General features: G+C 36.2%; 2 protein-coding genes across 2 annotated transcripts; both read left to right on the top strand.

Moving 5' to 3' along the window:
• The first annotated feature begins 1,982 nt into the window (after positions 1 to 1,982).
• Positions 1,983 to 7,227, top strand: LOC134843875 (uncharacterized). The gene is made up of 5 exons (XM_063860191.1): positions 1,983 to 2,356; positions 2,469 to 2,878; positions 3,041 to 3,554; positions 5,512 to 5,974; positions 6,582 to 7,227. Exons 1-5 carry the CDS (start codon positions 2,055 to 2,057, stop codon positions 6,900 to 6,902), a joined length of 2,010 nt encoding a protein of 669 aa, XP_063716261.1. The 5' UTR covers positions 1,983 to 2,054; the 3' UTR covers positions 6,903 to 7,227.
• Positions 7,228 to 10,447: 3,220 nt separating this feature from the next.
• LOC134844100 (uncharacterized) lies at positions 10,448 to 12,471 on the top strand. The gene has a single exon (XM_063860582.1). The coding sequence runs from the start codon at positions 10,463 to 10,465 to the stop codon at positions 12,176 to 12,178; it is 1,716 nt and encodes a 571-aa protein (XP_063716652.1). The 5' UTR covers positions 10,448 to 10,462; the 3' UTR covers positions 12,179 to 12,471.
• Positions 12,472 to 16,555: the final 4,084 nt, after the last annotated feature.

A 16,555-nucleotide genomic window follows, 5' to 3' on the forward strand; every position in this document is an offset into this window, starting at 1 on the left:
AGATTCAATTTGATTTTTGTAGATTATTCAAATTGATGTTAGCGGAATGTTCTTCTTGCGATAAGCAAAGGGTATATTGCAATCGTGTACAAGACTTTGTTCCCGTAAATACCTTGGTTCACAGGGTGACTGAAATTTTGGTCATATATATTTCATCAACTAACGGAAAGAAGAACAGATATATTTTACGCATATCTCTTTTGTAAATGCCAGTTCTATTCGAATTTTTTTATTGCTGGTTGCAAGTTTACCAACTCCGAATTTAGTATATCAGTTTTTGTTTTTCGTTTTTTCCTCCTTATTCGGCTTAAAAGGTTTCGACTTATAATATATCGGCTTAGAGGTCTTTTTTTTGAGAAGTTTGAGGAGCAAAAATTTAAGTGTTTTGAGGTGGCTTGAAAAACGTTTTGAGTTTTTAAGTTAAAAATATTTTTGGCGCTATATATCTCAAGATTTGTCAGCTTTGTTACTTCTTCATTCAAAAACAAATTTAGGACCATTTTTACTTTATTTTATGGCTAATATTTATTTTTTCGGTTGATTTGTCATATTACGTATGGGTTTTTTTGTATGTTGTGCGATACTTTGCTTCGCCTCTCGCTTTAAAATTTGCGAAGGTGCAGTTATTTCAGCTCCAAGTTTTGGATATTTTTGCAAATTTTTTGATAAAGTTTTTTACTTTGATTTGTCGGATTATCTGCAGGTTGTGATAGTCATTCATTTTCCTATCACTAGTGGTGCGAAGCTCTGCTTCACCTCTGCGTTGAAGTCTGTCCTTTTTCTTACAGGTATGATTTCAGCAGTTTCTTACAGTAGAATCATCTTATAGCTTTCGAAATTTTTGTAATCATATTATAGCTTTCGGAGTTATTGTTCCAACCATTTTAAAAATATGGACAAACTTTGTATCAGGGGTGAGTTTTAGTTTGTTTTTCGTTTTTCACGCAAAATCAGTTCTAATTTCTAGCTGATAAGGTGAGGCTAAGCGGGCTTAAAAAGTCTATTTAGGCTTAATTTAAGCCGTGAAATTAGTTTTTGGTTTTAGCGCCAATTTGGGAATCAAGAACTTCAAAATTCAAAAAGTTTCTGCATTTGTTGAATTTACCACTTTTTCGTTTTTCTAATCTATTTTCTACTAAAACTATTTTACTACGCATGTTGAATATGCCTAAGCTTATTTTTTCGTTCAGGTTTTTTAATCGCACCACGCAGAAATAACGACCTTGCACAGTATCTGGCTATCCTTGAATAAGTCTCCCTTTGGGTATCGTCTTATTTGCAACGGAGTTTTGTGAGAAATAAGCACGCTCCATGTAGTTGGTGTTATTATGCGATTTTTTATGTAGAAATACAATGAAACCAATTTATAACAAGGATAGCCGGTTTTCGTGCGAGTAGCACAGAACTTTCCGACCCTAGTCTTGAAAAAAATATATAAAAAAATTGTGTTTTTTTTTTCAAGTTAGTGTCGTTTTTTCTGCGTGTTGTGATAAAAAATCTTAACGAAAAAAAATTAAAACTTAGGCGTATTCGACTTTCATAGTGAAATAGGCCAATTGGATAACAGGAAAACAGTTTTTTTTAGAAAAATGACAAGAAAAACGGGAAAAAAAAAGTTGTTTAAAAAATTAAAAATTCCAATTTTTTTTGCAAGTTTTTGAGTTTTGCAGTTTTTTTATTCCCAAATTGGCTAATTCCCAAATTCCCTAAATTAAAATCAAATTTACTTGAGTAAAACCAAACTATCACGGCTTATATTAAGCTTTTGTAAGTCTGCTTTGCCTCACCTTACCAGCTTGAAATAAGATCAAAAATTTCAAACTGGTATTCCTCGACACAGAAATTTTTTCGAAGTTTTTTAATATCGTTCGAATCACGACTAAAAAAGGCTTTAATATGATAGTTCACTCGACCCATTCCGATAATTATTTGTGCTACCTGATTTTGCGTGGAAAACAAAAAAGAAAAAAACTAACATACACCAGAATACAAAGCTCTTCCACGTTTTTCGAATCATTGGAACAACAAGCATAGTTTTCTAGTGAATTTTGATCATGGATTCTTCTGCTGATTTTGAAAATGTGTGCGAGAACCCGAACATCTTTTCTGAAATACCTGAAAATGTAAATCAAATGGACGCGACAGAATCCACAAACAATTCAATATCCGGCGGACGAACCAGGAAGAAACCAGTCCAAATTGTTGCTTCCAGTGGAAACAGTAGCGCTTCAAGTTCAACCAGGTCAAGTCCTGTGGCGGGAAAGGGTGACAAGTTACCTGGTGCTGTGAATAACGTGGAGGACAATTTAGAGAACTTCTCTCTTTCGTTTCGTGAAAATATACCCAAAGTTTCCAGGTGAGCTATATATATTTAAAATAGTCTAAGTTTTGAGTTACTAATAATCTCTGCTTCTGCAAGTTTTACTGAATATTTAATTGGGTTTTATCAAAACTTGATTTATTTTAAGAGCACGACCTATGCGGAAGGGAGACCTGGTTGCGAACTATGATTGCCAAATCCAAGAACCCCACAAAATGCCACTATTTGCTGTCGACATTGCGCCATACGTACTGCCGCCAATCAGCGGCGAGGAGGTTGCAATGGGAACCCAAGAGGAACGGGAAGCACTGAAGGAAAATTTGGCAAGGGAGACAAAGAGAATTAGAGCTCTGAAGAGTCTGTGTGCCTCGAAGAAGCATTTGAATCAGTGGGATATGTACCCGTCTGATTACCAACAGGTGTTGACTGATGAAGCGAAGAAGCGGTTGGATAAGGGCAAGAAACAGAGGGAGGTATTAGGGCAGTACCCACAGTATCTGGTGGCAACGTCAGGAGGGAAGAACGTGTGCATTTATGTCACGACTGAAGCTCCGGGAAGTGAGTTTGCACATAACTCTGTGTTTGTAGTAACTTTTGGGACTGAATGCCTTGATTGAAGTGTTCATTGAATAACCTGAAGAAATTAAGTTTATGACAAACGAATAGTGCTCAATCTTTTAAGTTTAAGTTACTGATGAAGTTTCTATACGTTTTTTGTAGGCAAACTACTATTGAGAAACGTTTTCGAAGACGTTGATGGCGACGAATTTTATAGTATCAAGTTTACTCGGATTCGAAGCAAAAGAAAAGACGGTTCTGAACATGATTACAAAGTACTGGTCTGCGCGGGACTCCATGGAACCTTACGAGTTCTCAATGTCCGTCAAGGGAAATCATTGTATGCTATTGAATCTGCAGCGGGACAAGGCATCAACGAGATTGCAGTTCATCCCAAGTTACCCGAAATTGTGGCTTGTGTGTCTAAAGATTTGACCGTCCGTGTTTGGAATATTTTCAGCTCCGTTCAAGTGTTGTTATTGACATCAGCCGCTCTATACGGTCACGTGAGTGAAATACTAACACTTGATTGGTCACCTGACAAGGGAAATAAATTAGTGACAAGTGGTATGGACAACAGTCTGGTATTGTGGGATATTTCGGACCAAAAGTACAAGGATGCTTTGGAGTATTCGTATGTGTACAAAGAAGAAGCAAGTGCCAGCATGAAACGAAGGTAGGTTTGTACGCGGGAGACTAGCAATAGTTATTTATTATTTTTAGACAGTGATCAGTCTTAATTTTTTCAGGTAAGTTGGATGAAGTACAAAGTAAATAGAAAAATAGAATGAAGTACAAAGTAAAGAGAATATGAATGAGAGAACAATTAGCTTAAGTTTTGTTAAAAACACTTGGAACTCGCTATGTTTGTTGTTGCCTTTTTCTAACTTCTATTTTTAACAGCTAATTTTTCGCGCAATAATTTTGTACATATGAAGTGTTAATGAAGTAATTTATCACTTATTTAGTACTGAAGTTTTTTTGGGTTAAAGTTTTGAAGTTTGTCCACGCTCAAGTGTAATTCTTCGCGGTTTGAGTTTTGATTTCTTCTTTAGATCAATTCCATTTTATTTGTTTTATGGAAGGAAAATTGTGCTCCTAAAGGCACATAATTAAATTACCTAATGCTCCAGTTTTATCAAATTTGACAAAAAGTTATCAATAATATAAGATAATTGAAGTTTCAAAAGTTCGAAAATCAAAAATTGAAAACTGTTCAAAAAATACAATCATTTTTTCGAGCTCCTGGAATTTCTTGACACTTGCCTGTTTGCTAGGTTTTTAGAATGTTTAGAATTAACATGTTACATTTGAGGCAGAAATAAAATACTCGATTTTTTTGAGAATACGAACCGGACACCGGCCTTGAGATGCTCAACAATGTCCAGTTTTGAACCAATTCTATGACCTGACAAATGAGCTTGAGAGCATTGTTATGTTAGGAATCCAATTTTTTTCTAATCCAACTCGTTAATAAAAGTGCTAGTTTTGGTTAGTGATAGTATTGGCAGTTTAGTAGCTTGTGTTCTCCGCTTTATCAGTGGCTGGTCTTTTAATTTTTTGGTTCTCTAAGCGTCAGTGGTACAGTTGTGTTGGTTAGTTTGGTTGGATGATCAATCCATGTGGTTCGATTCTCTTGGAGGGAATTTAGTTTCCATTTTCCTTTAATATTTTGCCAAGAAATGTTATTGTTTGCTTTTCTTCTTTTTTAAAACCCTTTTGAAGCTACTGCTTGTCGCTTTTGTTTGCGAAGTACAGCTTTGCTTATGTTTCGGTATCGCGGTTTGTCTCCAAGTTTACTGGAGTAGTTAAATCAAATCGAATGTTGTGATTAAAAAAATGGCGAAAAACGGGTCAATTTCTTAATCTTAGACTAGCCATGTTTGACGGAAGTTTTCTTTTTCATCTGAAAATTAGTGATGACTTGATTTCAAAATTGAAAAGTTTTTTCAACTGCGATCGTTTTTTATACAGTTTTTGGGGTTTAGAAATTGCCAACTGGGGATAATTTACACGCCATAAGCTTCGTCCTATTTAATCATAAGCTGCGAATAAATCATTTCGAATGATAATGACACAAGCAATCTGGAATCTTTTCCAGTTTCCCATCCCCTTGTAAAATTAAAATATAAAGCTGTTCAAAAATAGTGCATACGCCATTTCGCATGTAAGAATTGATTTAAAAATTTGTTCACACTGAAACGTTTCAATGCTGTTTATAACATGAATTCTTTTTAACTAGACTTTCATATAATGAATTTCACAAAAAAAATAAAGATCGGGAAACTGGAAAAGAGCCGTAATCCGGAAAAAACAGTTAAGAGTTATTAAAAAGAGTAAAATTGAATTTTGAAAAATTTATCGAACCATTCTCTGGTCTTTCTTAAAAGCGTAAAAGCATCTTATTCAAAAATATGAACCAAGTTAACATCCTCCTTCCTAACCACCACCATCCAAACCTTTGCGGATGATGATGTTAACTTGGTTCTACGTAGGGGATCTTCTGCCAATCAGAATCAAGCATTTTACATGTAGCGCTTCGGAAATTTAATAGGAATTAAATGCTGGGGTGGAAGACCTTAACTTGGTCTATCTGAAGGGAGTTATGTTAACTTGATCCAAAAGTGTTGTAGATACGACAACCACCGCAAACCTCAGCTGCCTCTCCAAGTCTGTTTTCCTCAACTTGTGAACAAATCTATCCACAAAAACTACGTCGACTCTGTCAAATTTCTAACAAAAGACATCATAATATCAAAGAGCTCTGAGAACTACATCGCAGCTTGGACCGATCAGACAACGAGAACCGAAGACAATACAGTGAAGAGCTTGTGTAGCATACTGTTCCAGTACGAGTTGACGGCTTCGAAGATCTGGTTCATGAAGTTAGCCCTCCAGCCAAAAACCAGGCGTTTGCTGGCTCTGGGTTTGCAAGACGGCCGCATAATGGTGATGGACTTGAAAAGTGACCCCGACCCCCAGAAGTTTAGGATTAATTTCTTGAGGGCGACCGGAAATGTTGCAATATCAGCCATTAGACACGTAGCTTTTTCACCAGATTCCAGAGTGCTAATTGGAGTGACTCAGGATGCAAAGGTGATTTATTTATCGGATCTTGTTATCAATCCCCCCTATTGCACTGAAGGGGGGCGGAGATTCGTAACAAGGTACTCAATTCGTATATGCTTAACTGATCAATTTCTCTTTATAGGGGGGGAGAGATTCGTTACAAGGTACCATAGGGGGGGGGGGGGGAATAGTTAACAAGATCCTTCAACTTTTTACTAATGCAAGAATCAAATTTTGAGCATTTTTGCATTATAAATGACCGTCAATTCAGAATTTGTTTTTTTTTTCAATTTTAATGCATTTTTTCCGGATAATTTAAATTAGCATTGTACTAAGTGAAAACGTTTTTTGGCTCAATAGGTGTCTGCTTAAGTTTTTCAGCTTGGTTGCAGCTTAGTAAGTTTCATTTCGATGCTTATCTAACTTGCAATGATCTTATCTGGCATGTTTTCCTCTTGATGAACTTACGCAAGACAAATCGAGACAAATGTATGGAATTTTGGTTGATTTAGATTTTTCTTTTTTTTTTCAAATTTTTTTCTAGCTTGCCATGCTGTTTTTGTGTTGTATCGCAGGTGGTGCAAAGCCTCTGCTTTGACTCTGCGTAGCAGATCTTTCGATATATGGTTTTTAGGTGGTGAAGTTCTCTCTCAACGGCGCTGCTATTATTGACAAACGCATCAAATTTGGCATATATCCCATAATCGCACTGAACGAAGAAGCATTCGAAGATTTCCTTTCCTCGGGAACAGAAAAGAGCAACACCGCCTCATCATCTGATTTCGAAAAGACTAAATCTGAACCAGTTGCAATGTCCGAAAATGCGAATCTGGCTGAACAAAATGACAAGTATGAACTAGTACCGATTGAAGCAATTTTGGGCGACGAAAGCGAATTATGTTCGACTGATGAAAACGTTTCTATGGAGGTCGATATTCCAACAGCTGTCATATGATTTATGGATATTTCAAGTTTTTGGATATGGAAGGACTATAACATTTATCGTGGTCCGAAAATAGTGTATTGATTTTATTTGGTAATTTCGACCAATTTGCACTTTGTTTTTGAATGAAGCATATTTTTGTTTTCTGGCAATTTTTTTTGAGTTATAAAATTGGATGTTATAGCTTTAATTCTAACTTAGTAAATGCAACGACAAGACTTCTAAGGTGAGACTTCATGGGGTAATTTAATTTTTATGTGCCTAACTATACTGACATAGTTGTTTTTACACTTGCGAAGCGAAGTGTATTAGTAGGAGTTTTATGTTTTTCCAACCTAAGTCGCAAATAAGTGCTACTTTCGGTGGCGCTTTTGACTCGGTAGCCTGCGGTAGTCGTATAATATCATATTTGCTTTAACTTTTGTTTAGTAAAAAGTTAACACAGCTGATGCATTTTTAGTTCATCAAATGAACCGAAAAAAATATATATTTGTTTCAAACATCAGTACAATGATAAAAAGCTCGATTTCAGAATTTTTTCAACTCGCAATGTATCTGGAATTTTTTTGAAATGCATAATCTATCTTTCTGTCTGCTATTTAATGGGAGTTCATGTGACACATGCTTAAAAAGTTGACATGTTTAAGAGAACTCTTGCATGTTTAAACTTTTTCAACGTATTATTTTTTGCATGTTTAACGAAAGTGTTTTTGCACGTTTTAGCTATATCGTATATTAAAACGCTTAAGAAACTTCATTTGGCACATGTTTAAGAAGTTTCTATGCTGGTCGGTTAGAAGGCCAAAACATTGCAAGGGTTGTAAAGTTAACTCAAGTCAGCGTTTCAAAATCTGTTGGAGCTCGAATGCTTTAACTCTTGAATTTTTTCCTATTTGCAACGTAAAACTATCAAAATTTTTGTTTCAAAATTTGCTTGATTAGTTTTGAAGTTGTCAATCTAGAGTGCAAATCTAGCGTCCAAGTTTGACGGCTCAAATATTTTTGGTTTTCGAGATATGGCGTTTCTTATGATTTTTTTTTTTTAAATTTAGATATTAAAAAAATTAACCCAATTTGGAATTTTCAATCCTATAGAGGGGTACGGCCAGGTTATAAATTGAGGGGTTGCAACTCTGACTGCCAATTATGACTGCTCAAATCTTTCTGGTAATCGAGACAAGCGTTTTTTTATGATTTTTTTTTTGTTAAAAAAACTTAGATATAAAAAACTACCCAAACGTGACATCCGGGCAGCTGTCAGCGTACACTCCGGGGTTGCAAGTCTGCCATCCAAATATGACGGCTCAATTTTTTTGCTTTTCGAGGTTTGGGGTTATTGGTTTTCGAGATGTGGCGTTTTTTATGATTTTTTAAATTTTTTTAAACTTAGATATAAAAAAACTAAATAATCTTGAAATTATCAACCCTGTTTGGGGAGGCTGTCAGGGTACACTCAGGTTTTAGCTATATCGTATTTTGAAACTTCATTTGGCACATGTTTAAGAAGTTTCTATGTTGGTCTGTTAGAAGGCCAAAACATTGCAAGGGTTGAAAAGTTAACTCAAGTCAGCGTTTCAAAATCTGTTGGAGCTCGAATGCTCTAACTCTTAAATTTTTCCCTCTATTCGCAACGTAAAACTATCAAAATTTTTGCTTCAAAGTTTACTTGATTATTTTTGAAATTCTCAATCCTATAGTGGGGATCTCAGGGTACACTCAGGGGTTGCAAATCTAGCGTCCAAGTATGACGGCTCAAATCCTTTTGGTTTTCGATATGGCGTTTTTTATTATTTATTTTTTTTTCAAAAAACTTAGATATAAAGAAATTAAACCAATTTGGAGTTTTCAATTCTATAGTGGTTCACGACCAGGGTATAAATTGAGAAGTTGCAATTCTGACTGTCAATGGTGACTGCTCAAATCTTTTTAGTAATCGAGTTAAGGCGTTTTTTTAATGATTTTTTTCATTTTTTTAAACTTGGATATAAAAAACTACCCAAACGTAAAATCCGGGCAGCTGTCAGGGTACATGCCGGGGTTGCAAGTCTGGCGTCCAAGTATGATGGCTCAAATTATTTTGCTTTTCGAGATATGGCGTTATTGGTTTTCGAGATGTGGCGTTTTTTATGTATTTTTTCATTTTTTAAAAAACTTAGATGTAAAAAAAACTTAATATCCTTGAAATTATCAACCCTGTTTTGGGGAGGCTGTCAGGGTAGACTCAGGAATTGCAAATTTTGCGTCCAGGTATGACTATATACATCCTTATGATTTTCGAGAAGTGGCGTTTATAAAAAAAAATTTTCATTTTTTTTCAAATACCTTAGATATAAAAAAACTAACCGAACTGGATTTTCTCAACGCTGTAGTGGGGTGCTATCAGGGTACAATCAAGGGTAGTAAATCTGGCCTGCAAGTATGACTACTCAAATCTTTTTGGTTTTCGAGTATGGCGTTTATGATTTTTTAAATTTATTGTTTTTCAAACAAGTTTGATATAAAAAAATTAATGGAACTTGAAATTCTTAACCCTATGTTGGAGTGCAGTCAAGGTACACTCAGAGGTTGCAGTTATTCCCTCCAAATGTGAGTGCTCAAGTCTTTTTGCTTTCCGAGATGTGGCGTTACCCATTCGGCGTTGCAAATCAGCCCTCCAAATTTGACTGCTCAAATCTTTTTCCGAGATGTGGGTTTTTTTATGAAGTAGAAACGCCTGATACATGAGCCCAGTTCATCTTAACGGTTGCAATAAGTTTTTTACCACATGTTTTAGGAAGCTAACTTATTGTGCAACGATCTTTTTAAAGCACTGTACGTGCGAGTCATGCGCTAGCTTATACATAATTTGGCTTTATGCTTTCCAATTTATTATATACAAAATGTGTTATTTTGTATTTGATGCTACTTTTGCTGCATCGAGCTGACAATTTAATAGCATATGTAGCTGGGTTATTGGTGGCTAGTTTTCGGGGATTGTAAGCAGCCGTGGCTGCGTGGTAAGTGCGTGAGACTCATATTTGGTAGACCGCAGGTTCGAATCCGACACGTGGCCGAGTTTTTGCTCATTTCACTTGATAGAGCTGCTTTTTGATCGTTTTCTTGTAAGTGTTTGCGAAGCGCAACTTCGCATCTGTGTTTCTAGATAAGTTGGCTTCATGCTTTCCAATTTGTTTAATGCAAAAATTGTGTCTTTTTCATTTGGTGCTACTTCTGCTGCATCGAATTGACAATTTATGAGGATATGTAGCTGCCTTATTAGTGGCTAGTTTTTGGGGATTTTAAGCATCCGTGGCTAAGTGGTTAGTGCGTGAGACTCAAATTTGCTAGGTCGCAGATTCGAATCCGACACGTAGCCGAGTTTTTGCTAATTTAAGGCTAAATTCTATTTTTTCTTTTTTCACTTGATAGAGCTGCTTTTTGGTCATGTTCCCGCAATTGTTTGCGAAGCACAGCTTCGCCTCTGCGTGAAAAGAATGGTATTTTTCTCAACAAAGTTTTACACAGCTTCAGGATCATTGTAGCATTTAAAGAACTAACCATTATTCAATTTCAGGTCATTTGTTTTTGTTAAAATGGATAAAAAGTACAATGGAAGTCATGGCCTGCCAACGGACTCTGAAATTTCAAGTCTCACAACTAATGATGAAATTTGTGCATTGCTGGTATTCCTGAAAGACATGCTGTTCAAAAACAGCGGAAACCCTGAAGTATTTGCGGATACAGTTAGTAAATTTTCAATATTGTGTTCGGGTGAAAAAAATATGATAGTAGAAAACGAACTCCATGAAAGCATAAGCGAAGGTGGAATCATTGAGCAGGTTTTGCGGTTCTTGCGAGAGAATTCACTGCCCGAACTATCAGCCAACTGTTTCAATTTCATATCTTTGATTCTATTCCGATTTCCTAAATTGTTTGCCGAAGATTCCGTGTATGCCGAGGGACTTTACGAAGTTCTGTCGATCATTATGTTAGAAAAAGATTACATCAAGACAGTGCCAAAAGAGTTGAACAAGTTTACCTTATATATGAAACGCTTGATTGAAAGACTCTTTCATATAAATCCAATAAAAACCATCAATGTTTTCCACAGTATATATCAGCGATTATGTAAATCAGGTGATAGAGAGATGCAACGATGTTTTCTGGAACAGGTGTTCAGAAGCATGCCAGTCTTTTACCTTGTTTGTGAAAAATCGAAGGGGCCTTGTGATGAAAAACTAGTTGTTCCTAAATTGTCCGGAGAGTTCGATTCTAATTATGGGCCAAAACTAGTCGAACAAAAAGCCGACTGTGTTTCTAGAGACAACCCTACTTGTTTAAATTACACTCACTGTAAAAATACTGCGTTTATTGGCGAGTTTTGCCTCCATTGTGCTGAAAATCCTGAGTTCAGAAGTGAAATGGAATTGAAGGCGGAGTTGTCCATGGAAAGGAGTGCAGTGTACTTTTATAAATTGCAGCTTGGAGAACGCGCAGACCGCGATAATGAAATGAAATTCAAATGTCATCGATTAGAACTTGAAGTTGAGCGTGTGAATGCTGAGTTAGAGCAAAGAAACCTCGAAAACAGTAAAATGCGTAAAACGCTGGAAGACCTAGAAACTAAAAACGGGCAATTTAATTTGAAAATGGTAGAGTTACGCGAAGAGTTGTTTTTAGCGAAAGAATCATCGGCTAGCTTTGAAAATCAGACTACAAGATTAAAAGACGAATTGAACCACGAAAAGAAAAAAGCTGCAAATCTTTCAATAGAAAACGCAAGAATTAAGGCAAAGATTTTTGAATGTTCTGAAATTCGGAACAAGCTTACGCGAAAAGTAGACTCACAAGCTCTGATCGAAAGGCAGTTGCAAACTCTGAACAAGGAGTTGTTTCTGATGAGCGAGATCCATCAGAAATACGAAGAAAAAATCAGTAAGCTGCAAATAGATCAGAGAAGTTCGAACGAAGATCAACTGACCATTAACAATTACAGACGACAATTGGCAGAGTTGCGGCAGAAAAATCGAAAGTTGGAACTGAAGCTAGGTTTGATGGAGGAGAAACAAAAAAACAAGGAGCAAGATGCTCTTGAAATTTCAGAATGCAAAGACGAAAAATTAAAACTGATGGAAGAAAAATATTCAGGCTTATTGAAAGAGACTAAAGGTTTTCAACAAGAATTGAACCGAGTGAGGAAAGAGTTAATCGAGAAAAGTGCTGATGTAGATTTGGCAAAAACTGAATTGGAACTATTAAAAACTCAGGAAACTAAAAACACTCGCGAAAAGTGTGTAGGCACTCAGTAGCATTTGTTATATCGCCATTTCTGAATAATGTATTCTCGTATATAGCTGCTCTATTTTCTGAATTCACTTTTATAACTTTGTTCGTTCCTGCATAGGGATTTAGACTTCATATTGGAAGGCTTCAATGATTGGTTTTGTATTTTTGAGGCCCATGAAAAAGCTCAAAAGGCTATTTTGTGTAGAAATTCACCTGTGGCTGATGGCTTTCATAAAACGGCACCCTTTGCAAATGATTCAAATTGTCTAAGATGGTGTGTTCAAAATATAATGACAAAATTAGAGGCTTACTGTGATTCATAAATTTGCGTGAAAAGCGCAACTGAAGCAAAAGTTGCACCTCTAGGTTAAATGTTTTTCGATACATAGGCTATGCCTTTATTATGTTTATCTGACTTGAAAACGGTGAATTTATTTTGCTTTCTCAAAATTTTCCGATAGTCGTTTCATCTTGCTGCATTTATCAGTTTTTTTCTAGGAACACTCAGATTTAACGAAGTATTTTTCTCATTGCCAAAATTCAACCAATAAGGCCAGCCTAATTGAGAATCAGAAAGAGTAATCCATTCGGGATTTTGCAACCTATAGTTTTACCGGTCAATTTTAAATCTTGGAAGTATTTTTTTTTGAGTATCTTACGTTTTTTGAGTTATTATGTTAGCTGCATGTGTTCTATTTGTTTTGAGAAACGTGTAAATCATTGATATCTGGGGTTCATCGCAAAAGTGCTAAAGTAAAGAATTCGTATTGCAGCTCCATCAGTATTAGTGTGTCCAACTGAATTCTTTTCGTCTGTTTTTCAGTTTCAGTTAAAGTTACAGTTCTGATTTTCCGGGTCTTTCCATTTCAGTTACAGTTACAGTTTTTACAGTTTTTTTCTTTCAGTTTCAGTTACAGTTTCAGTTGAAGCTTTCAGTTGGAAAAATTGAATCAAACAACATGTTGAATTTGAAAACAAAACTTACAAAGAAACAAAAACTTAACGAGTTCAATCAAAAGTCAAGTCATTCAATCAAGTCACGGTTACTCGCAATCATTGTTCTTTCACGGAGCCCAGTGTTCGACAGCACTCTAAGTCTTCCTTCCGCTTGGATGGCTGCTCCCGAAAAAAGTCTTTCAACTCCGACTCCAGCGCCGCTGAAACACGCAAACTGAGACAACTCAGGAACAGTAGATAGTCTGTCGCGCCAAAACTTGTGAAGGTATTCCGAGTGATGTTTGAGATCAATGTCAAATCCCGGTTTCATGTGTTCGTAAGTAGAGATATTCGCGCAATAGCTCTCAAACTGGGCCGAAAGCTTAACGGCTATTTCTTCGGGTTGCGATGCAGATGGAGGCGGAGTGAACAAACTCGGAAAGTTTTCTTCTTGCGACCAGTTGTTGTTGCTGCCATCTCGATCTGGAAACGTATGAATTGCGTCAAGTATTTATACTAAGCTATCTGAAACTGAAACTGCAACTGTAACTGAAACTCTAACTGAAACAAGGACCGGAGTTGGTTTCAGTTACAGTTTCAGTTACAGTTCAAAACATCCGGCTGTTTCAGTTCCAGTTACAGTTTCAGTTGATCAAAACCATTTCAGTTGTGCAGTAACAGTTTCAGTTACAGTTTTCAATTCAGTTACAGTTGGACACACTAATCAGTATAGTGGTAAAAAAAATTCTGTGCTGAAAAAGGTAGGTCAGTAGGGAGCTCGATTCCCCAGTCTGCGAGTTTTATTTTTAAGCATAATTTTGATGTTCATTGTTTGATATATTTTGAGCATTCATAAATTGTTTTCTCGCTTTCGCCTATACCTGCCTATTGCAGCTTCGCTTTCGATGACAAGTTTTGCGTCATATTGATCGGAAACGTTTTTTTGTACTGCAGAAGTTCAGCTTAGTGTTTTTCGAAGAATTCTGACATAAATGCTCTTTGAAAAGACCATCTTCAATGGTTTTAATGCGTTTTTTCGTCGGCATGGTTTCTGTAGAAATAATTGTGAGCGTCCAGTTTTTTCGATTCATGCATTGGAACCTTGCAAACAAAGCTACCGTTAGCTGAAAGGTAGAAAATAATCAATGAATTCTAAGCAACCAAAGCATTTTCTTTTTTCAACTCTAGAATTTTGCAGAAAAAAATGTGCCAAAACTATTTCAAGACTTTTGTTTCAAAATTTTTTCCATAAAGTGCTCATAATTGGGGCACTTGGGTCATGGGCAAGTTTTTCTCCGCTGGGAAATCTATAAGCTGACAAGGATGACCAGTGGTTGTGCAAGAAGCACAATAAAAAACTTTAAAAAAAATTAAGTTTTTTTTTTTCAAATTGGTGTCGTTTTTGTGCGTGGAGTGGAAAGAGGACAAAACAAATGCAAAAAAGTTAGTATGTTAGGCTTAATTGACAACAGTTCTTCAAAAAAAGGATTAACAAACAACAAATAAAAATCTTTTTCGCCTAAAAGAGAAATTTTTGAATAAAAAAATCTCTAGATTGCTTTTTAATTTCTCTAAATCAGACAAAAACTCTAAAGATTCAAACAAATTTTTCTCGACACACAATAGAAGCAAGCGGTATATGCGTTTTAAGTAAGTCTTTTTCAAATAAGTTTCGCGCATTTCTGTTTTCAGCCGATATGTTCAATCTAGTTTCTTAAACAGCATGAAGTCTGGTCGCCTAATTTAACGCTTTCAATGCAGCTTGTATTAATGGCTGCCGCAGTTGAATGCAGCAGTTTGTTATAAATGCGGCAGTTTTTAAGTTATAGCAGAAAACTGAGCTATAGAAATGTACAATTACTTCAACTTCAAAACAGAAATCAGCAATCAATAAAAGGAAGAGTTGTTCTCTTAGGTTTTTGCAGTTCCTGGGCAAAATTAAGAAACATTTAACGTTCTAAATTTTAATCGCCAAAATTGAAGCCAGAGATATAGCTGTAATCGGAGACAATTTTGTTGAAAATCCTTTTTTAGAATCAGGTTCACCTTCGTTTTCTGATGATTTAGTATCAGCTGGGGTTTCAGTTGCATCCACCGAACCAGATTGGGTGGGAGTTGTTGTGTTGGTTTCCAGTTCAGTCACGCCACTTAAAAACTTTCGTACGTCTTCGGGGATTTCATCACATACCTCAACACCATATTGTGAACTGGATTGATCAATGCGATGCGCTTCTACTGAACTCGGAACCGGAAGTGGGTCTCTCCAATAGCAAAGTTTTAAATCGTTAGGTGGTAGTTTTTTCGCCTCGCAAAGCTTTCTTACACTGTCTTTCACCATATGCAAGCCGTACTGATGCATCATGCATATTTCACAAATCTCTAAATTTTCAATTAAGTGACAATCGCCTGCTTCAAAACTGATTCCAAATTTGTGCATATTTACAGTTCCTTTGTCAGTAACAAGTTGAGTTAATTTTAGCCAAGAGTTTCCCAAAACCAACGTGCCATATTCAATTCTTTCCAAAATAACGCCAAAATAAATACTCGTAATTTTTGGAACATAGTAGAGCATGTCTTTAGTTAGGTACTTGGGCCCGTCGTATATCTCGACGTAAAATGACTCCAACTCGTCGGCGTAGCTTTTATCGAGTAAAAAAGTAGGGTAGAATTCTCTAACACCCCAAACGAACTTCTCATGTTGACGCGTGAGCAAGTAGTTAGTCGTATGATTCGCAATCTTCAGTTTTTGAACTTCGTAATACGAAGAGCTGTGGCTAAATGCAGCTCTAAACGGATCACTGAATAAAACTTCTACGTTTTTTATGCCAACCGCTTTGAAGATGTGCGCAAAATTGAAACTATCCAAATCGAGAATCGCGTCCGTTTTGATATCACCAAAGCAATCGGAGATATAGAAAGTAGTCATCGATGACAACTGAATTATTTGGGGTATTCTTTCAACTTCCTGTGGGATTAATTTTGACATATTTCGTATCTTGATGCTAATAATCTCTAGAAGTTTCCATTTTTCAGCCAATTTTGCAAAAAGCAATGTTACGTTTCTAATCTGAAGACTTTCCAGCTTTATGTCAAGACGAATCGTGTCAAGTTCCTCATTGACGTCTGGTAATTGAATTTTAAAACTCTCATGAAATTCATCTGCAACTAAATTACGGATTTTTAGAAGAGATGGAATATCCGCACCTTGGCCAACTATTTTGCACACTGTTATTTTGGAATTTTCATTACATAGGCAATGATTGTTGAATGTAGTAATTACAGTTTTGCACTGAGTATTCAATGAGAAGACAGGCATCCGTTCAGACACCAACAAGCAAAGACTCAATATTTGGATAAAAAGCTTCATTCAAATTATCGCTTCTTTGGTTTGATGGCAACTGTTCGATAAAATAGTTCACGCGCGATGTTCCTTTTGATCACATGTAATGACAGCTAGTGCGGTT

The sequence above is a fragment of the Symsagittifera roscoffensis genome, chromosome 4 (assembly GCF_963678635.1).
Source record: "Symsagittifera roscoffensis chromosome 4, txSymRosc1.1, whole genome shotgun sequence".
NCBI lineage: Eukaryota > Metazoa > Xenacoelomorpha > Acoela > Convolutidae > Symsagittifera > Symsagittifera roscoffensis.